Source organism: Uranotaenia lowii, chromosome 3 (genome assembly GCF_029784155.1).
Source record: "Uranotaenia lowii strain MFRU-FL chromosome 3, ASM2978415v1, whole genome shotgun sequence".
In the NCBI taxonomy this organism is placed as follows: domain Eukaryota; kingdom Metazoa; phylum Arthropoda; class Insecta; order Diptera; family Culicidae; genus Uranotaenia; species Uranotaenia lowii.
Genome location: NC_073693.1, coordinates 4,175,855 through 4,197,859, shown reverse-complemented (window position 1 = coordinate 4,197,859; position 22,005 = coordinate 4,175,855). Strand labels below are relative to the sequence as shown.

The window sequence follows — 22,005 nt, the reverse complement described above, 5'->3', positions numbered from 1 at the left end:
TGAATATAAATACTCTGTATCGTAAAATAATTTTCAATGGAATAATGTTCAAGAAACCATGGCATCCCAGTTAAGTATCAAAAATTTGGACATTTCAAAAAAGAAAAACTTCCAAATGTTTCTGATCACGATTGAATAACAGTAGTTCTAGCTAGAAGCGGTGTAACTCCAATAAATAAATTCAGTTTTATATGAAAAGAAAAAAACAAATATAGATTTTCGTTTTCGACAACACGCTCGTAAGTTCTATGTTGCCAAAATCGCACGGTTTCTCGAAACTTTTTTATTTTTATTATTTTTTCAAACTGCTCAAAATTATAAAAAAAAAATATAGGTTCTAGCCATAAATTTATTAGATTCGCTCAATTATAAAAATTTTTAGCAGTGAAATTAAGGAATTACTCTTTTTTACTGCTTAAAATGAAATTTATTGAGCCAAACTAATAAATTTTGTGCTTAATATAAGGCCGGAACAAATATAAATTTCTTCTTTGGTCGTCACCCCGCCTTTCGAAATTTCCAAAAAATCCAAAAGAAGGAAATAAAAATTTGAATTATTATATAAAAATTCAAAATAATATTTCAATTATCCGAAAAATTACAAGTGCTTAAAACTATATAGTTTTTAGAGAATTATGAGAGTTTTATCATCTTTTATATTCTTGATTTTCTTAAATTTTTCGATAAAAATTTATTTGATTTATATGTTTTATGCAAATATACAGTATGCAATTTTGTTGCATGCAAGCATCCGTGCAATTTATTCCAATTTGTTAGTTTCTTTACATTATTTTATAAATATTCCCCTCCTCGCGATGTTCCAACTTCGAGTGACAAAAGAAGGATTTGAAATTTGTTCCGACCTAATGTTTTGCATTAATTCTAAATAGTTTAAAATAAAAATAAAAAAGTAACAAAACACTTTATGGAATGTTGCAAAAAACAAAAAAAAAATAGCACGAATGTTGCCAAAATCGAACGCGGTGTGTAATTCAACCAAAAATTTTTTTTTTGTTGTGACAGAGATTCAATTTACCAAAACTGCGTTTTTTGTCTGCTGCACCTTTGTTAATTTCAATGAAAAAAGTTGACGTTTTTCCGCGTCGAGTGAATTGCTAGTTTCGCCCTTTTGAAATATAACGCGACAAACAAAAGTGAAACGTCAAAAAACGGGTTTGTTTTGATTCGCTCCGGTTTTTATTCAAGTCCGTCCAGGATCCGGTGTTTCGAGTGTTTTGCGCCGTGTAGCAATTGTTCTGCTAGTGAAACTCGAAAAAAGTCGTGGCGTGTGGTCGTAGTTCGTTGCTAGTGGTTTTTGTATTCACGGGCTTGCACTTGCAAGGCTCGCAGCTAACCCCACTTTTGCTGTTTTGGGTCAAGAACACCACCAGGACGTTGTTGCACTCCACACTCCGTCCCTGACACGAAGAATAGACGCGTACGGAGCCCTCAAACTCAATCTGAAAGCGACCGTAGCATCCACCAGGGTTGGGTACCCGATCCTTGCTAAAGTTGCTTGCCACCCAGCCAGCACCACGGGGATCTGATTTGTAAAGCAAGAAGTGATATGACCACTACTCGAAGGTTGTGTCTATGCCCGTTCGCCAGCCAACACGACGTGTGCCGTGTGTCAATCGTTTTTTTTTTGTATTCTGGGAACCTGCTGCAACAATACAACAAACAACAACACGGGATGGCCTAACCCTATCCGCTTTCTTCGGCAGTGCAATACAGTGCAGGTATTGACAATTTTGTCTAGTTCTGGATGACTTGAGCGAGTTCTGCTAGATGCCGGACTATTTCAAACCGTTTGTGCACTCATTCAATTTGTGCCATACACCATGAAAATCGTATTCACAGCGCCAGATTTCCTAGAATGTCATCGCATTTCCCAAATGCGGTGTAGTCTATGGCCTAGTAAGAGGTGCGTATAGTTTCTTAATTTTATTTCTGCATTAAAATTCCAAAAAGATAATTTTTATTTTTAGGGATTATCTACTGACAAGCAACCCAGAAAAACAAGTCGTCAGAGAATCTGCCGCCAACCTTTTGTGTATTAAAATGGTTGTCAGTTTTTCGGTATCGATGCCTGCAATCTTGTGTCCTGACAACTGAAATGCCACGGAATTTGGCGGTTTACGACCTAGTCCAAGATCCAGGAATAACTCGGCTCAAACTCGGTACCAAATATGTGATACATTCTGCGGGTAAGTATTTTTTTTTCGATAATGTTGAATCTGTTTTTGTCTAACTTTAATTTAACCTAGATTAAAATGGAACGCCAAAAGAAAGTTATAATTTGATTTTTTTCACTCTTTAAAGATTTGATTTTAGATATTCTTTAGATAATGATTTTTAACTTTTCGGATCAAGTGTTTTTCTTTCTTCATTTTGAAACTATAACAAATAACAAATATGGAGCGCCGTGTTTCAGTTGTCTGTATCATTTAAAGTCGTTTGAACTCATATGGACCATATCTTAAATTATCAATTTAAAAGAAAAGAAATCATTTAAACCATACGAATAAGGATTTGAATGATTCGTTTTCTTTTTTACATTTCCCTAAACTGCTATCCAAACTCCTATCTAAGCAACAATAAAAGTTAAAACCAAACAGATGAATCGTTGAAAATTTGAACTTCTTTAATGTGTAATATTGATTGCATAAGTATAGGCGAATTTTTGGGTTATTTTATTTAATTATATTTTTAAGGACGAATTTTTAATAAATTATTTGTAATCTAAAAAGATTAAAGATGATTTCATTTTTGATATTCATCGAACATGAACTAATAGATTTCGATTAGATCCGTAACATTAAACAAACATTAGAAACATCTAAACAGGAAAACATTTCACAAACTCTTACAAAAAAAATTATAATTTCTAAGGTTGGATGGAACATTATGAAAGTATGTTTGTAAATAAGATATTCATTTTTTTCAAAACGTCCAAAAAAAGCTTAAGTGAGCAAGAAAACTTAAAAAATAGCAATTCCGTTAACAGACTGCCAAAAAATAAATTGAATTAGAAATATTTCATGTTGAAAGCAAATTATAGTGGAATTTGGATTTTATGATTTGGTCGAACTGTTATACTCTATGATAGGGTTACCAGACGTACTGTATTAAGAGTACATGTACTCTTTTTCGAAAGAAAAATGGTTTTACTCCTCTTTTAGTGAAATTTTATGAATTGTACTGTTGTTTTTTTGTTGAAAGTCATCCTATGAGAAAAGCGTTCTTTTTTCGTCTGGTTTATGAAGCTTGTGTTTAGTATCTTACACAAGAATAACGAAAGAAAAAGGTTCATTTTAAGTTACTTTGTTAAATACCTGTCGGTTTTTTTATTTCATGAAGGCCACTAATAATAATATATTGTGAAACGGTAAACGACTTTGAGTATGCAATAAAATTCCGCAACCAACAACGTATATTAATAACAGGCGTACAAATCGAAAATAATGTTTTTAAAATGATGCATCTTATCATGTTTGGTGTAATTTGTCAACATAACATTAAATTCTACTATCTCTTTAAATAATTTGTATACTCAGCCTTTGAATTTTGTCTTAAAATTTACAAGAAAGGTTATATATCCTTATATTGCTGATCACTGGTTTAAGAACAATTTAAAGAAAAAAATATAATGGTATTCACATACTTCATAACAGATTTTATAATTAATTAAATACATTTGAACTCCTCGAATTATCTCAATGTACTCTGTTTGATGTGACAGTAAATGGTAGCCCTACTTTATGATCAATTCGTTGCCTACACAAAGGCGTTAACGTAATGAGATTCTCATTAGATTTGTTTTGTATCGGTTGACACACCTGAGCAGAACTTAAGGATAAAATGATCGAAAATTTTGCTATCATGCCTTGTTAGCCAAATTTGGTATCATTTGGACTGAATAAAAGTGGTACAATGTAAAAATTTGGCTCATATTTTCTATACGTGTTCTGCCAAATTTTGGTTTCACTGAACCTGTTCTGATACCTCGTTTAGCCATCCTATTCAAAAGAATTTTGAGGGCACAACGATACCAAATTCTGGTTTTAGTAAACACCAAAAATTGGCATCACTATGCCCTCAAAACTCATTTTAAAACGTTTGCTAAACGAGGTATCATTAAGGTTTCAGTGAAACCTACAGTTGGTATAATTATGGTACCGGTATATGTAAAGTGAGACCCAAATTTTGGCATTGTACCACCTTTATTCGGGCAAAATGATACCTCATTTTACTTTCAAGGCATGATAGCAAAATTAGGTATAATTTTGCCATAAAAGTCTGCTCGGGACAGCTCACACGTGCCCGAACTTTGGCGTTAACTGTCAATTTCATCGCAATATGTTTGAGTGGTTTGAAGTTGATGGGAAAAACTTTGCTTTCTCGTATCCTGTGTTTGTTTGTTCCTGGCTGGTGTTTTCTGAGTCTGGCGATTTGGACGCCGTAAACAAATTGTGGTGCTTGTGGATTTTAGTTGGGCACAAGGGAAAACGTCCGATGATGTACAAAATGTCCAATTCAAATGCTCATGTAGTCAAATGACCATATATTAAGGGTAAATCTGTAGTCAAAGGATACAAATGAATAAAGGACTAACATTGTTTATGAATTCTTTTTTAAATTCTCTACAAATCAAAGGAAATATATTCTAATTTCTCAAGTTATATACCTTTTTGTCACACAAGACTCTCTTTTTTTTAATTTTGTCAATTTTGTTAATCTTGTAAGTTTAATAAGTTTCAAAATTTTGTGAGTTTTGTCAATTTTGTCAATTTTGTAAATTTTTTTCAATTTTGTCAATTTTGTCAATTTTGTCAATTTTGTCAATTTTGTCAATTTTGTCAATTTTGTCAATTTTGTCAATTTTGTCAATTTTGTCAATTTTGTTAATTTTGTCAATTTTGTCAATTTTGTCAATTTTGTCAATTTTGTCAATTTTGTCAATTTTGTCAATTTTGTCAATTTTGTCAATTTTGTCAATTTTGTCAATTTTGTCAATTTTGTCAATTTTGTCAATTTTGTCAATTTTGTCAATTTTGTCAATTTTGTCAATTTTGTCAATTTTGTCAATTTTGTCAATTTTGTCAATTTTGTCAATTTTGTCAATTTTGTCAATTTTGTCAATTTTGTCGATTTTGTCAATTTTGTCAATTTTGTCAATTTTGTCAATTTTGTCAATTTTGTCAATTTTGTCAATTTTGTCAATTTTGTCAATTTTGTCAATTTTGTCAATTTTGTTAATTTGGACAATTTTGTCAATTTTGTTAATTTGGCAATTTGGGAATTTTGTTAATTTGGCAATTTGGGAATTTTATCAATTTTGTCAATTTTGTTAATTTTGTAAATTTTTTTCAATTTTGTAAATTTTGTCAATTTTGTCAATTTTGTCAATTTTGTCAATTTTGTCAATTTTGTCAATTTTGTCAATTTTGTCAATTTTGTCAATTTTGTCAATTTTGTCAATTTTGTCATTTTTGTCAATTTTGTCAATTTTGTCAATTTTGTCAATTTTGTCAATTTTGTCAATTTTGTCAATTTTGTCAATTTCGTCAATTTTGTCAATTTTGTCAATTTTGTCAATTTTGTCAATTTTGTCAATTTTGTCAATTTTGTCAATTTTGTCAATTTTGTCAATTTTGTCAATTTTGTCAATTTTGTCAATTTTGTCAATTTTGTCAATTTTGTCAATTTTGTCAATTTTGTCAATTTTGTCAATTTTGTCAATTTTGTCAATTTTGTCAATTTTGTCAATTTTGTCAATTTTGTCAATTTTGTCAATTTTGTCAGTTTAGTCAATTTTGTCATTTTTGTCAATTTTGTCAATTTTGTCAATTTTGTCAATTTTGTCAATTTTTTCAATTTTGCAAATTTTTCATTTTTCAAATGCAGTTTAGATAAGCATTTTGCTATATCAGTTTTGAAATTTTCTCCTTCAGAGTTGCTAACTTCAATTAAAGCTACTTTTATCCTTATAAATCCCGCTTTTTGAATTCGGTATCGAGAAGCAGATTTCAATTGCTTCCAGTAGCAATTTAAATTCATGATATCTAACTGGAAAGAAAGATGAAGGATTAAGTCGATTAAATAAATATAAGACGGACCCAGACAGACCAAACTTCGGCAGACTGCTGATGGGCAAGTTTGAAAATCCCCTCCGGGATATCAAAAGTTGATCGGTAATCGAATCAACAACTTTGCAGTAAATTTGACTTTGCAGCTCTCAGACAACAAACACCCGAGCATCTTGTTGTACGCGAAATTTTTCGCGCTCACGTCTGATGTTTTTTTTCTACTTTATTCCTCATCTCATTGGTAAAATGGAAATTTTATTTATACTTTTCCTCTCGTTGCTCCACTGTCTTCCTCTCGCCATACTTTGCAGACGATAAAAGAAAAAAGTACGACAAACGGCAAAAGCACAGAACAAAAGGTCAGGAAAAACGGAAAATTGTATTTATGGTGGAATCCGAACGACTGTGAAATGGAATCAGCGAGTCGTAAAAATGGAAAATCGAATGCATTCCGCTTATTTGTTGTGCTCTCCCCCTGCAGATTTTATCATGTTTTTTAGACTTTATTGAAGGGGGTTCGGGTTGTGAAATTGAAGAAAGATTTTTCTGTCAATTAGGAATATTAAAAATTGATATCGTCTTCGCGTAAATCGCTGAGACATAAAGCAGACGTTTATCAGACCATGAAAATGTGACGTTATGTTGACGGGAAATTTGAATGTGTTTTATGAAGATTGATTATCACAATCCATGGAAAACACCACTGACCCAAATTTTGAATATTTTCTCATTTCAGTTACGGATTGCTGTCTTTCGCATTGGTCTTCGTGGTGGAACCGTCTCGGTGGCATTTTACAGGCTACCCTCACCTTGAACGGGCTGATCGGAGGAGTGACGTTGGGTCTATTCTCACTTGGGATGTTCTTCCGGCCAGCCAACAGTAAGGTAAGCAAGCGTTTTTATTATTTGTACTTTTTTTGTTTAACACATCTTGTCGATCGAACTGAGGATTTAAGAAACGTATCCTTCAGCACAGTCAGATGGTGGCAAATGATGTTGTTTATAGCTCTTATAGGGGATTCCATTCAGAGTTTTTTTTTATTGGTAAAAAACATTTTAAAAATTTTGATGTTTTTCTCGCACCAAGCAAATTAAAAAAAAAAATCAAAAGATTTAAAGTGATACCGATCTAAATAAGCTCATAATGATCATGATAAAATAGAATATGATTTCACCTGCCATTATCATAAATGGCATACTTTAAGCGGGCCCGATGTATATGGTTTTCAAATTACTCTCTGGAGCCACTCTCGAAAGTGCATCCGGATCAGGTTCCACCATAACTTCAATGGTAAAGTTTGGCTTAAATGTTTTCGAAGTGTTGAATGAATTTCAAGTCTTTAAAGAATCTGTCGAAATTAAGAGTTTTGAATTATTAAAAATTCAATACTTTTTGAGGCTGCTTAGTAACGTTTTCTTTTCTTTGCAGTAGGGAGCGTCCTTAAATATGTTTTGATGTAACCTCTAAGATTTACATATGGGAAAAAATAATCTGTCTTGGATTAACACTTTTGGATACATTTATGATTTTTTTGGGGGGCTTATCATCTTTCTAAAAGATTTTTGAAAACTGGACAATTTTAATTTTTCAATTACTTTATTTAACTTTTTTTTTTAAATAAAGCTCTCTTATATTCAACCCGTCAGAAATTTTTCAAATATTTAAATTTTTTAATTAGTACTAAGTATCTATTAACGTGTATTCATTATTTAAGCATTTACATGGATGGTCACTAAAGTACGGATAAAATCAATATTTTAGTAAAATTAATTATTCAAAACAACAATGACTATGCACAAGATAAGTTTTTAAATCATGTCTTGAAGTATACGTTCAAATATTTGAATTCATGTGTATTTGTTAGGAGTTTTGAGATGTTTTGACTATCATATTTTCAATTGACATACTTAAATGAAGTTCATCGTTATTCATTGTATGTTTTAAGATTATTGGATTTATAAATTTCGTTACCGACAGTCATTCTGCACATCTTGTTATTTTTATATTGATACATTTCCCTATGCTAGAGGAAAAAACTACATCAATTTTACAACACGGTTATTTCAGACTCATTTATTCAATTTATTAACCAATTTAAAATATTTAAATTGGTTTTGTTTTTTTTTAATCAAAACACCTGTCAAAAGTGTCTTATCTTTTTACCCGCCTTCCCATACAAGATCATTTGCTAAGATGCAGAGGTAACCTCGGTTATAATTACGAATTCATTTCTTACATTTCTTTTTCATTTTTCTACCTATCTATTGACAAATTTATCTATCCAAATATTTCATCGTGATACGGCATTTCCGGGCTACATGGAACCATGAAATAAATAATCATAAGAATACTCGTTTAGGAGTCCTCAAAGAAACGCTACGAAAAGTTTGAATATTTTTTGAAAATTTCACAAAGATTTTCTTACATAGAATGACGATTAGATAATATAATCACGAATTTATTTTAATTTGCATTTTTTTATGTTTGTTAAGCATACTTTACACCAATTTTCAATAAAATTTGTGTTTTGGGATGAAGTTGAAATTTAATAATACACAATCTAGCTGCAAAACACGTTACATGTTTTAGGTTGGTAAACTTTAACTAGAGTTTAAAATAAACTCAACATAACTTTATGTTGGACAGATTCTCACATTTCTAGGCTACAAAATATAGTAAATAGAGCTGCCTTTTTGCCATTTTTGAAGAACGATTTCGAAAGGTTGAACCACTTTTTTTTTATTTAATCTTAGTAAATAGCCTCCCGGATCACGAACTTAATTGATATTTCTCTAGGTTTAGCTTTTTTCAAAAATCCACTTATAAAACATCCTTATCATATATTGAAGCATTATCAGTATGACATTCTGTGTAATTTTTTCAATGAAGAATAACTCCCAAAACATGATTAAATTTCGGTTTCTCAAATATTGATTTTGACCAAATCATAGCAGAATTTAAACTCAATGCGGGAAATTCAGTGCACAAAAAAAATGAAACAAAATATACAAGTTTCATGAGAAATGAAAAGAATTTAAATCAACATTTTTTTATTAAAAAAAATATCCCAAGGTTTGGTTCAAATATCTAAATTGATCAGTTCTGAATAAAATCGATCTTCGATAACTGATCAACTAAACAACGTGCATGAAAATTAAATACAGATTTCAATCCAATTACTATTTTTCAACTAATCAAGAAGTCAGATCTTTTCTAGATATTTTAGTTTCTGAAATACAAAATTTTGAAAAAAAAATTCTACCATTTTTAGAAATTTGAATACATAAGATGACAACTATTTCTGACATCATTCAAGAAAGCCTTTTGAATATTTGATAACTCATTTAACAACTTTGTTTAAGACACAAAAAGCTATTTGACTTATGCTTCGAAAAACTTCAAAAATTCCATCTGGTTAAAATATTCAAAACCGTTAAAATTCTGTAAAAATTATGCAGGATTGGAAAAAAAATTGTCAAAATGGAAAACATGAAACACCTTACTATTTTCTCAGAAGAAAAAATAACTCGCGATATTCGGGAAACTTTAAATCATTGAATTAAAACCTTTATGTTCAAAATCTTCGTTATGTTCACAAATTTATTTAATAAATTTTTACCTATTACCAAAAGTTATCTCGAAACACGAGCTGATAGGAAAAAAGCATATTTATTTAGGATTCGCGGTGCGAAATTATTAAAATTTTACTCTTAATTTTTTTACTAACAGAAAAAATGTGAATTCTGTTGCCTTGTGCAACCGATTTTTGATTGGAAAGAAAAAAAGATTATCTATTTCTATATTGTTCAGTGATCGAAGTCTGAGTTGATTTTTTTTATTCTTTTTTTAAAAAAATAAAGTGCAAATAACAGTTACTTAGGGAATTTATGATAATTACATTTAATATTTGAAATAAATCCTATTCGTTCAAATCATCATTGAAACTAAAATCGATGATTGAAACTAAAATCGATCCAACATTTTTTTAAATTCTACTTTAAATTTAATGACCAATAAAAATCTGATAAGAATTAAATAATTCCAATTTTGGTTTTTAACATTGAAAGTACAAAGAATACGCAAATTTAGAATACAATACAGATCGAAATTAAGCATACATGTTGCTATGTACTTCAAGTAACTTCTCTCAAACTTCATAAATGATTTTCACAATTATGGTCGATTCGAAAACGGAGATTTAAAAAAACATTAAAGCTCATTAAATGAGATTATTAGATTATTATTGGTTATTATAATAGATTATTAGAATAATGATGAACCTGTGATTCAAAATATAAATTTTATATTTTAAAACACAGCTTCATCATTATTCTAATAATCTTTAACTTAGATTTTTTGAAGCCTTCATCTGAATATCTAAAAAATGTTATGTCTTTAAAACTCAAAAAGGACTGGAATTGCAAAGAAGATATTCAATTTAAAAAAAAATTATTCGATAATTAATGCTGGATATAAATTGGTTATTCTGAACTTGCATACATTTCTTTAGAAAAACACATTTTAAGGGTGAATTAGGTTTTTTTCAAAGCCAATATTTACTGAATTTTTGGTTTTTTCATCTTCGTTCCATAAACAAGCAAAATCGTCACCCGGGACGATTCATATAATGGAATTGTAATTCAAAATTAATTGTAAGAAAATTGGTTCTGATTTGTCAATATTCTATCGTAAAATGAAAACCCATGAATCTAGACCATGGGTGGCCAAACCATGGCCCGCGGGCCACATGTGGCCCGCGACCAACTTTATGTGGCCCGCGAAGTTCTTTTTTGAAAAGTTTTGTTCAAAAAATTGCAAAGAAAGAAAATTGCAAAAGTTAGGAAAATGTATGGAAAATGGCCAAACACAACAATTGAGAAGCGTGTTTTCTCGAAATTAGTTTTTATAAACTTTTCGCCTTTGGCTTAAATCAATTCAATGAAATTTTCAGATCTTTTAATTGAATTGAGTTAGTGAAGATTCAGATATATTAGTCCAAATGATATATTCAGACCAAGAAAAACGTTGTTTTGAAATGCGTCTTGGTCTGCAAACATCATTTGGACTGACATATCTGAATTTTCTCTAACTCAATTCAAAACAAAGATCTGAAATCTCTTTGATTTGATTTAAGCCAAAGGCGAAAAGTTTATAAAAACTAATTACGAGAAAACACGTTTTTCAATTGTTGTGTTTAGCAATTTTCCATACATTTTTCGAACTTTTACCATTTTCTTTCGAACGTTAAAGTATGCGAATATAATTTTAACAAATCTAAATAAATACCAAATATAATATGGAACATGGAGAATCGTTTGGCATCTTATATATAAAAATGGAGGCGTTTTCTTTGTGATAACATCACGTATGAATGGTCGGTCGGAATGAAGTGAAATTTGGTATCCGAGGGTTTTTTGGGTCAGAGATGGTTTGTATAATACTTTCAAGAATCTCACTTTTTATGAAAGGGGGGCCCTATACAAAATTATCTCTTCACATCTTCTTATATATAAAAATGGAGGCGTTTTCTTTGTGATAACATCACGTATGAATGGTCGGTCGGAATGAAGTGAAATTTGGTATCCGAGGGTTTTTTGGGTCAGAGATGGTTTGTATAATACTTTCAAGAATCTCACTTTTTATGAAAGGGGGGTCCCCATACAAAGTTATCGCTTCTTCACATCTTCTTATATATAAAAATGGAGGCATTTTCTTTGTAATAACATCACGTATGAATGATCGGTCGGAATGAAGTGAAATTTGGTATCCGAGGGTTTTTTGGGTCAGAGATGGTATGTATAATAGTTTCAAGGATCTCACTTTTGATGATAGGGGGTCCCGATTTCCATAAGAATCTATTGGCGAGCACAATGCAGTTAAGGACGTGTAGATGAAATTAAACATTTATGACGATTTATACTTTAGAAGGTAAAACGAAGTTTACCGGGTCAGCTAGTTATTTACTAAAAATAGATCATTTTTACACTTATACCCCTTTGACTCTAAGGGCCTCTTATAATTTTACAAAATAAGTCACTGAAAAAAATGAATACAATTACAATTTTAAGATTATCAAAATTATACAGTATTTGACACCTTATCTGTAAATTTCATCACACATTTTTCAATGTTTTCCGATTGGTGACTACATATCATTGGTATGAAAAATGTTCAAGTAGATTCTAGTTTCAATATTGAGGGGTTTGGATAGCCTCAGAAAGATAGTAAGACCCTATCAATATTGTTTCAAAATTAAATAAAAAATCACCAAACCATATAAACATCATCATTGAAACTATACCTTCACAACAACTTCAACCATTCGTAACTTGAATTCTATTTCAAAACCTTCGATCATTCATAACAATTTGATAACTTTTGGAATTATGTAACATATAGAAAGTTAGCTTTGTTATTTTTCCAATTTGTATTTTTTTGCTCAGCTTTCCAGAAAAGGGTTAATTTTTGTAAATTAAACCTAATTCAAATATATTTTAATTGGCAACGTGCTTTGTATGTGTATACATCAATAATGAAAAATAAGATATATTCTAAAGTTGGGTAGTAGAATTCAACTAGAACCAGTTTGGTACTGACAAATTTCTCAGAAGAACGGCTTTTTTTAGTAAAATTTTTACTTAAAGAAGATGCAATCATTATAAAAAATCAAATTCGTATTCATCCTGTTTAAAGAAGTCTTTTACAATACACTTGTCAAATCGAGAAATTGGAAAATTTGAAAAGAGTTGTATTGAGTTGATGTTAAAGTCCGTACTTTGTAAAATCAATAATTTTAAACTAAAGTTTGTTGAAATAATTATTCTGTTAAATGTCAAAAGCTTGTGACCGTTACATTTTTCAACAATTCCATTCTGCAGTTTTTCCTAATTTGTCTATCAAATTTTTCTGAAGAGAATGATGTACTTGAAAACTTTGGAAAATGGGCGGTTATTTTTTTTTTTATTTTGAGACCAAAAAATTGACTTGAAGTTTATTGTAGTCACGCGATTTGACATTTTTGGGATGAATAAACCGAGGAGTTTTTAAACCCCTTGAAAACATACATAAGTTGGGAGGGATAGTTCATTTCTTTTTGCATAATATTTTTACTATTTTTCAAATGGAGCGAAATTTGTAAAAATATGCAAGTAATAAAAATGACTTATTAGGATGAATCTGTACTCGATGTGACCTAGGCAAATTTTTTTTACCATAGCGTTTTCAAAAAAAAAATTTTTTTTATTCTTCAGAAAAATTTGTTTTTGTGGCCCGCCAGCAGATCTCATTTCCGAAAATTGGCCCGCCTGTTGAATATGTTGGCCACCCATGATCTAGACTGTAGGTCTAAGATTGATAAGGGGTAAAAGTCCACCGCAGGCAAGCAAATTTGAAATTGATGAAAGATTAAAAGAGTAAGCTTGCTAGAGGCAGTTGTGTTTTACTTGCGTTCCTTTCTCGGGTTGAATTCACCGTATTGTTGAACTTATTTTCGATTACGTACCACTGAAACCTAATTTTCTATCGTCGAAGTGAATTATTCACGATAAGTTTAATCGGTTTCTTTCCTAAGTCGACGTTATTCCGAATCGAAATCGTGAAATAGAATTTCCATAGCCGATAGTTCCAACTCCATAACAGTGGATCTCACCACACTAAGCCAAGCAACCCTTTGTAATATTCGTTGCTACTGCCATGTCCCGCAACCGCATCAAACGGCACCTCAACGGTTCCAGTGAAGAAGCTGTCTCTCCGGGAAAAAACCAAAACCATCAAACCAAGCATCAAAAAATCTCTGGCGAAGCTACGAACACTCAGCACCGTGAGGAGGAAATAACTGATCCCGTGAACCAACCAATTATCTCACTAGCCGATCTGCACAGGATGATAAAAAACGATATTCAAGCCGCCTGTAACAACACAAATGCTCGTATCGATGAAATTGCTCAAACAATTAATCAAGCTGTCGCTAATCTCCGAACAGAAGTGAACGAAGTAAAAGTATCCCAGCAATATCTTTCCAATGAATTTGAAGATATAAAATCTACGCTATCGCATCAGCAAACCGATCTTGATCATCTCACCAAAGAATTTTTGGGGGTGAAACATGATCATTCGGAATGCCGCCAAAGAAATGAGGATGTCATACACGAGCTTAACCAACTGAAGCAGGCAAGTATAATGAACCATTTATTGATTTCTAACGTTGTCCGAATCGCTGATGAGAACCTCATTGTTCTCTTTCGAACGCTAGTGCAAGGCTTGAACCTTGAATATCGAGATGATGATATACAAACCATCACTCGTTTGAATTCAACTAATGCAAAAGACATACAGCCGATTTTAGTGTGCTTTACTAATAACAGCCTGAAGGAAAGGATTATGAAAACTTCCCGCATACGGCCGATCAACTCCAATAAACTTGGGTTTGAATGCAACCAGCCTGTGTATTTTCATCACCGCCTAACTGTGACCAATCAACAACTCTTGGGAGCTGCTCGAAAATACCAGAAGTTACACAATTATAAATATGCTTGATACGCAAACGGAATGGTTTTGATTCGCAAAAGTGATAACACTAAAACTATACGTGTACTATACGATTTTTCTTGCCAAAATTAATTTTATATACCGCTGATGTTTTTCCTAAATGTTTATAAATTTAATTGAATATTGAACTCTTTAAAATAAACCCCGAATAAAATTTTGAATTGTGAATAGAATATAGTAATGCTTACACACCATGTAATTTCGCTTTAAAGCAGTTGGCAACAGTTTGTAAGACTTCTTCAACTGTAAATAAATTAATAAAGCAAAAAAAAAATGATAAATTTGTTCATAATTTTTGAATCATGTTCACGTCAATAATAACATTATATTATTATTTATTTATAACTAGCTGATCCCATACGAACTCCGTTTCGCATTCAACTTGGCACATGTCATGAACAGTTTGTATGAAATTCAATTGCAAGCATTTTCCAGATGCGCTTCTGAAGTCATTATTAAGTAATAATTGCAAAAATATTGGACTATCACTTTGTCTGTCATCGGCTACTAAATTTGAAATCAGGAATCAATTGACCGTGCCCAAAAAACCCGTGTATAAATATCGACTCAATCGTTGCATAACAACGCAATTATTGCAAAAAGGCTAAACCTATTTCGGTGGCCTCTTATACTATCTTTGATATCTGAAATAGATTGCCCTTCCCTCATAACTCCCGTATGCAAATTTTCAAAGTGATCCATTTATAATAACGTCAATATTGCTTAAAAACAGTGAAAAATTATTTTATATGGACGACCCCTTCCGTCGAACCCTGGCAAAACATTTGACATCTGAAATCGATTGCTCGTCCCTGAAAACTACCGAGTGCAAATTTCCATCCCAATCCGATGTATAATAACGACAATATTGCAAAAATATTTAAAGGTTAATATGGACGACCCCCTTTGCCGGCCCCTTACACTGAATTTAATACCTGGAATCCATTGCTCGTCTCTCAAAACTCTCGTGTACCAATTTTTGTCTGAATCCGATGTATAATAACGACAATATCGCATTAACAGTGAATAGTTAATATGGACGACCCCTTTCGTCGACCCCTGATTTTAGTTTGGTTAAGTGAAATTAGTTATTTGTCCCTAATAACTCCTATGTGCAAATTTTCATCCCAATCCGATGTATAAAAACGTCAATATCACTAAGTTACTGAAAATTTAATATGGACTACCCCTTTTGCCGGCCCTTTACAATGAATTTGATACCTCAAATCGATTGCACGTCACTCAAAACTATCGTGTACCAATTTTCATCTCAATACGATGTATAATAACGCCAATATCGCAAAAACAGTGAACAGTTAATATGGACGACCCCTTTGGCTGACCCCTTACACAAAATTTGACACCAGAAATCGATTGCTCGTCTTACAAAACACTCATGTGCAAATTTTCAACACGATCCGACGAAATGTAACGTCAATATCGCGAAAACAATATTTGTCTTCTATGGACGACCCCCTTCAGAGGGGGTCATCCGAAAATCTAAAAACATTTTTCATCATTCCTGGTCCTAATGAGCATCCATGCCAAATTTCAGACCTCTAGCTCTTAAGACGGCTGAGTGGGCTTAAGAGGACAAACAAACAAACAAACAAACAAACAAACAAACAAACAAACAAACAAACAAACATACAGAAATTGCTTTTTATATATATAGATTTGTACTCCAAGCTCAATCTTTCAATTTGAAAAAAGTTTCATGTTGATTTAGTTATTTATTGCAATAAAATCATAAGACGCAGCTATTATTGTGTTTGCTTAAGAAAAAAAATGGTTTTACTGTGAAATCTATACATTAGGGTGGCCCAAAATTGTACTATGTCTGGGATTTTGGGGGCTCAAGCTTCAAATGATAGCTTAGGGTGTAAGAAATAATATTTTATATGGCGGCGGCTCAGAAAAATGATGTTTACAGGTCGCACTGTTTCGGTTTTTGGAAAAAGGCCATTTTTTCAACATTTTGTCCTAATAACATTTTTAGATCTTGAAAAAGTATTAAACATGTGTCTCTAATATTTTTTTAATTTTCTTCATAATATAAGTTTTAAACTAAAAATTGATTGGGAATGTTTTGGACTCTCAATTTGTATGTATGAATTACACGATACTATGAATTTTTGTAAAAAAATAATTACAACAAACAAAAAAGTGTACTTTGGATTAAGATTTTTAATCAAAATTAAATTCAAAAGATGCGCGACGTTATGATGTGCAACTTTGCAGAAGAAAGTATATAGCTATGACTTGTCGTTTCAAAGTAATTCAAGTTTCACTGTGGAAAAAAGTCACAATTTTCAAATTTTTGCTAAGAATTGCTTTATATTATGATGTGGATGAGTTTCGAGCAATCTAAGAACCAAATAAACTCCTGATATCAAATTTTTTCATCCTTTTATCGATCCTTAAATCACCAGAAAGAACCATTCCAAGTTTTTAGATTTTTTTATTGATTGAAGGTCGTGTTACTCATACTTGGGTGACGGTTTGGTGAATGTGTTATGGCTACAATCACTAAATAAATTTAAAATAAAAATCTAGAAACTAGTCATGGTTGTTTCTGCTGATTGAAGGATCGATAAAAGGATGAAAAAGTTTGATATCAGACGTTTAGATTGCTCGAAACTCATCTACATCATAATATAGAGAAATTCTTAGCAAAATTTTGAAATTTGTGACTTTTTCACTCAGAAAAACTTGAATAACTTTTTAACGACAAGTAATAGCTGTACACTTTCTGCTGCAAAGTTGCACATCATAACGTTGCTCATCTTTTGAATTCAATGTAGATTGAAAATTTTATTCCAAAGTACACTTTTTTGTGAATTGAAAATTTTTTTTTAACAAAAATTCATAGTATTGCGTAATTAAAAAAATCATACATACAAATTGAGAGTCCAAAACATTCCCAATCAATTTTTAGTTTAAAACTTACATTATGAAGAAAATTAAAAAAATATTAGAGACACATGTTTAATACTTTTTCAAGATCTGAAAATGTTATTAGGACAAAATGTTGAAAAATGGCCTTTTTTCAAAAACCGAACCAGTGCGACCTCTAAACATCATTTTTCTGAGTCGCCGCCATATAAAATATTGTTTCTTACACCCTAAGCTATCATTTAAAGCTTGAGCCCCCAAAATCCCAGACATAGTACAATTTTGGGCCACCCTACTATACATATTTCTTCTCCTTTCTTTAAGATGGGTTGTGATTCTTCGAGGGGTTTAACTGTTTTACAGGTTTTGTTTTGAGTTTTTTTTTGCTTAGCTTCAGCTGACATGAGAATTTCAAAAGGTCTTATTCCGCTATAGATTCTGACTGACGTTTGTTCGTAACTAACAATTAAATCTATTTAAAAAAAACTATTTAAAGAAAGCAAAAAAATGCATAAAAGACGAAACTTGTTGTTCCCTAAATCATCTGAATGCCTTATTATAGATTTTTTCTTTGTTGGGGAGAGACCACTGCGACCTCGTTATATCTTTTTAGTTTATGCTTCCAGATACATAGCCTCTATTGATAAGTCCTAGTTAGGACGTCAGAGGTTGAGCATTTGATAAACACACACATATGAAATATCCTAAAAGTAATTTAACGTTTCCTTAGTTTACACTTAAGAGAAGATCCATCCAAATCCATGCACTTAAACGTACAAACTTCCAGAGATGACAGTTAGCATAGGGTTACCGTATCCTACAATACCAAAAAGAGTACATTGAGATCATTTATCTAAAAAGTCAGGAAAAACGGTCAACAGTAAGACAGTAAAACCCCGCTTATCCCAACTATGTATAGTTTTCTGAGCTTCCGCGGTATCCCAGCCATCAGGATAACATAAGATCCTTGTATTTATCGAGCTTTGCACCTGGGCTGTATGCAAAAGAATATACAGTAAAACCCCGCTTACCCGATAAGTAAAACCTTGAATCAAACGAAAAACATTGACAAACCCTATACTTTCGCTCTAATATTGCATATCGTCCAGGTGCACAGCTTGGTTCTTAAATGTAATTTATTTTCCTATTCGATCGACCTTTCTCGCAAGTTTGGACTTTAAACTTGCAAAAAAAAGAACTTCGATTTAATTGCTAAATAATATAGTGCGATGATAAAATACATTTTTACACGAATTTTGTATACAAAAATGGTGGCTCGGATAACGCGGAAGCTCAGAAAAGCGGGGTTCTACTGTACATATTTCGTGTTATCTGAGATGGTACCGAGATATTTCAATTACATCAAATGCTGCCATTGTTTTGGAGGTTATGTGACGTGCATGACAATTATAATTTTTTTTTTATTAAAATCTGCTTGTACTAAGCCTAAATTTTGTGCAAATTGATTACTGTTTGCATACTCAATGGCGCTCATCGCGCTGATTGTTTACAACAACTTAAAATGCATGTTTATTAAAACAAGATGTTAGATTAATTTCTTATAAGCTTTATTCCTTTCGTAGTTCTTGCATCAGATGTGAAACATCTTCATAAAATGGAAGAAATACGTTGGTTTTTCTGATTAAATGTCTTTGAACAAAAAATAATGAGTACATTTGGTCATATTTCACAAAAAGAAGAGTACGCCCATTTCTCGATCGAAAAAGGGTACATGTACTCTCAAAAGATAACGTATTGGCTTTTTTAGTTGACACTTTTCGGTGAATTTGAAATCAAATAAAAACAATTCTTTTGACGTTTCGGCCTACTACCTTCAGCCATCCTCAGAAAACTATATTATAAACAAAAAACTTAAATTAATACAAAAACTTCTTCACAATATTCTATCACAATTTCACTGCACTTTTGCACTTACGATTTGTTTCGCTGCGTGCTTCCTGAACGGCTGTCTTACTTGATTTAAGTCCGGTTTTGAATCGCTTCTAGCAGCTGGCGTCTATCATTCCCGGTGTCGTCGTGATGTTGGTTGTTGTCGTCGTGTTCGGTGACGTCGTTTTTGAATCCGTCGTTTTAGTTGCGAATTGTGGCGTCTCTCTTAGTTTTTTAATAATAGAGCTATATATTTTAGAAATTTCAATCGAATCTTGCTTGATGTTTACTGTTCTTCCTTTTTTGAGTTTTATGTGTAGTGTTTCAGCTGTTTTTCGTTTTCCTTCTTGGTTTACTCTTTCTAAAATATATGCTTTGTCGAAGTTAAACTTATGGTTCTGTTCTATGGCATGTTGTGTCAATCCTGTGGCTCTGGTGTTTTGTTTGAGACTCGTTTTATGATTTTTAATCCTTTTTTCCAGAGTTTGAGATGTTTGTCCACAGTATTCTTTCCCGCATTCACAAGGAATTGAATATACCACATTTGTCTGTTTTAATTTTGGAATTTGGTCTTTCGTTTTTGTGAATAAACAGGTTTTAATTTTGTTGATTGGTCTCGAGGATGCAATTATGCCATGATTTTTTAGTACTCTACTAACTTTTTCGCTCAATCCAGGAATGTATGTTTGTGAGACGTATTTTCCTAGATTTTCCGTAGTGTTGTTGCTTAGCGAGTTGTAAATAGCATCTACCCTCTTTTTTAAAATATATTTGATGAATTCATCTGGGTAATTATTTAAATGAAGTATTTTTCTAACTTTATTGATGCTCATTTCACGTTTTTCAACGTCGCTAAGTTTCAGTGCCCGGTCAATCAATGCAATCGCTGTGTTCTTTTTGTGTATACATGGACTTTCTGAATAATAATCCAAATATCTTCCGTTTTCTTGTTTGGTGTACCAGTTTTTCTCAATTTTTCCCTGACATCTTTATTCACAAAAACGAAAGACCAAATTCCAAAATTAAAACAGACAAATGTGGTATATTCAATTCCTTGTGAATGCGGGAAAGAATACTGTGGACAAACATCTCAAACTCTGGAAAAAAGGATTAAAAATCATAAAACGAGTCTCAAACAAAACACCAGAGCCACAGGATTGACACAACATGCCATAGAACAGAACCATAAGTTTAACTTCGACAAAGCATATATTTTAGAAAGAGTAAACCAAGAAGGAAAACGAAAAACAGCTGAAACACTACACATAAAACTCAAAAAAGGAAGAACAGTAAACATCAAGCAAGATTCGATTGAAATTTCTAAAATATATAGCTCTATTATTAAAAAACTAAGAGAGACGCCACAATTCGCAACTAAAACGACGGATTCAAAAACGACGTCACCGAACACGACGACAACAACCAACATCACGACGACACCGGGAATGATAGACGCCAGCTGCTAGAAGCGATTCAAAACCGGACTTAAATCAAGTAAGACAGCCGTTCAGGAAGCACGCGGCGAAACAAATCGTAAGTGCAAAAGTGCAGTGAAATTGTGATGGAATATTGTGAAGAATTTTTTGTATTAATTTAAGTTTTTTTTTATAATATAGTTTTCTGAGGATGGCTGAAGGTAGTAGGCCGAAACGTCAAAAGAATTGTTTTTATTTGATTTCAAATTCACCGAAAAGTATCAACTAAAAAAGCCAATAAGAATCAGCGGTGATCAAAGCTCGTTAACAAAAGATAACGTAGCAAGCATTAAATGCTTAAACCACCAGCTTTAAGAAGAAGTACACTTTTGATTTGCAAACTTTTTTTTCATTTGTAAAATTGCTTTACTTCTACAGACGGTTGTTAGAGAGTTCAAAAAATTTTCATACAAATTTTCTTATAACATGCCAATAAATTTTGAACTAGTCTTTTCTTCCTGAAATTTTTGAAGCCCTGAATGTGTCACTTAAGGCTTCGTTATGAAAATTAATGGTTTTTATTGTTTCATTGTCTTTATTTTTTATTTTTATAATTTAAACAAAATTAAAGTTCCAAAAACAATTTTTTAATGTTAGAAACGTTAAAATTAGTTTCTAGGCACAATTTTCCCGTATGTTTGGATAACGTGCCGCTATTAAGCCTACCCCTATTCTGAAGCTCTAAGAGAAAAAAAAATCACCAAACTTCCCTTGAGTCTTTTACTGTCAGCCAAAGATTGTTTTTACTCTATGGAGCCAATATTTTATGAAAGCATAGAATAAATTGAGTATTTTGTGTGTGTAAGCTTGAGCTTACTGTGGCATCAGATTTTATTACCAGTTATTTAGGCTAATTGGCAGCAAATTTGTAGAATTATAGATATAGCAAAACACATAATAAGCAATGTTTTGAACATTTTATGACCCTGCTATTGAGGTTTCTCAATTTGATGTTGAGTTTACAGATATACAAATCAATCCTAATAATTTAAAATAATCTTTATACATGTGCTTGATATTTTCCAAATTTCTTTTTCAACCAGATGAATGAAACATAATCAAACGCTACTCAAAAGTACTTGAAAACCTCCATTAGCGTCGTGATTAT

At 31.8% G+C, this 22,005-nt stretch overlaps 1 protein-coding gene across 1 annotated transcript in view; it reads left to right on the top strand.

Moving 5' to 3' along the window:
- The window catches only part of LOC129754950 (sodium-coupled monocarboxylate transporter 1), a 218,391-nt gene that overhangs the window by 127,817 nt on the left and 68,569 nt on the right, over window positions 1-22,005 (top strand). The window contains 2 exon segments of the mRNA XM_055751216.1: window positions 6,826-6,865; window positions 6,867-6,974. Coding sequence (XP_055607191.1) covers window positions 6,826-6,865; window positions 6,867-6,974 — 148 coding nt within the window.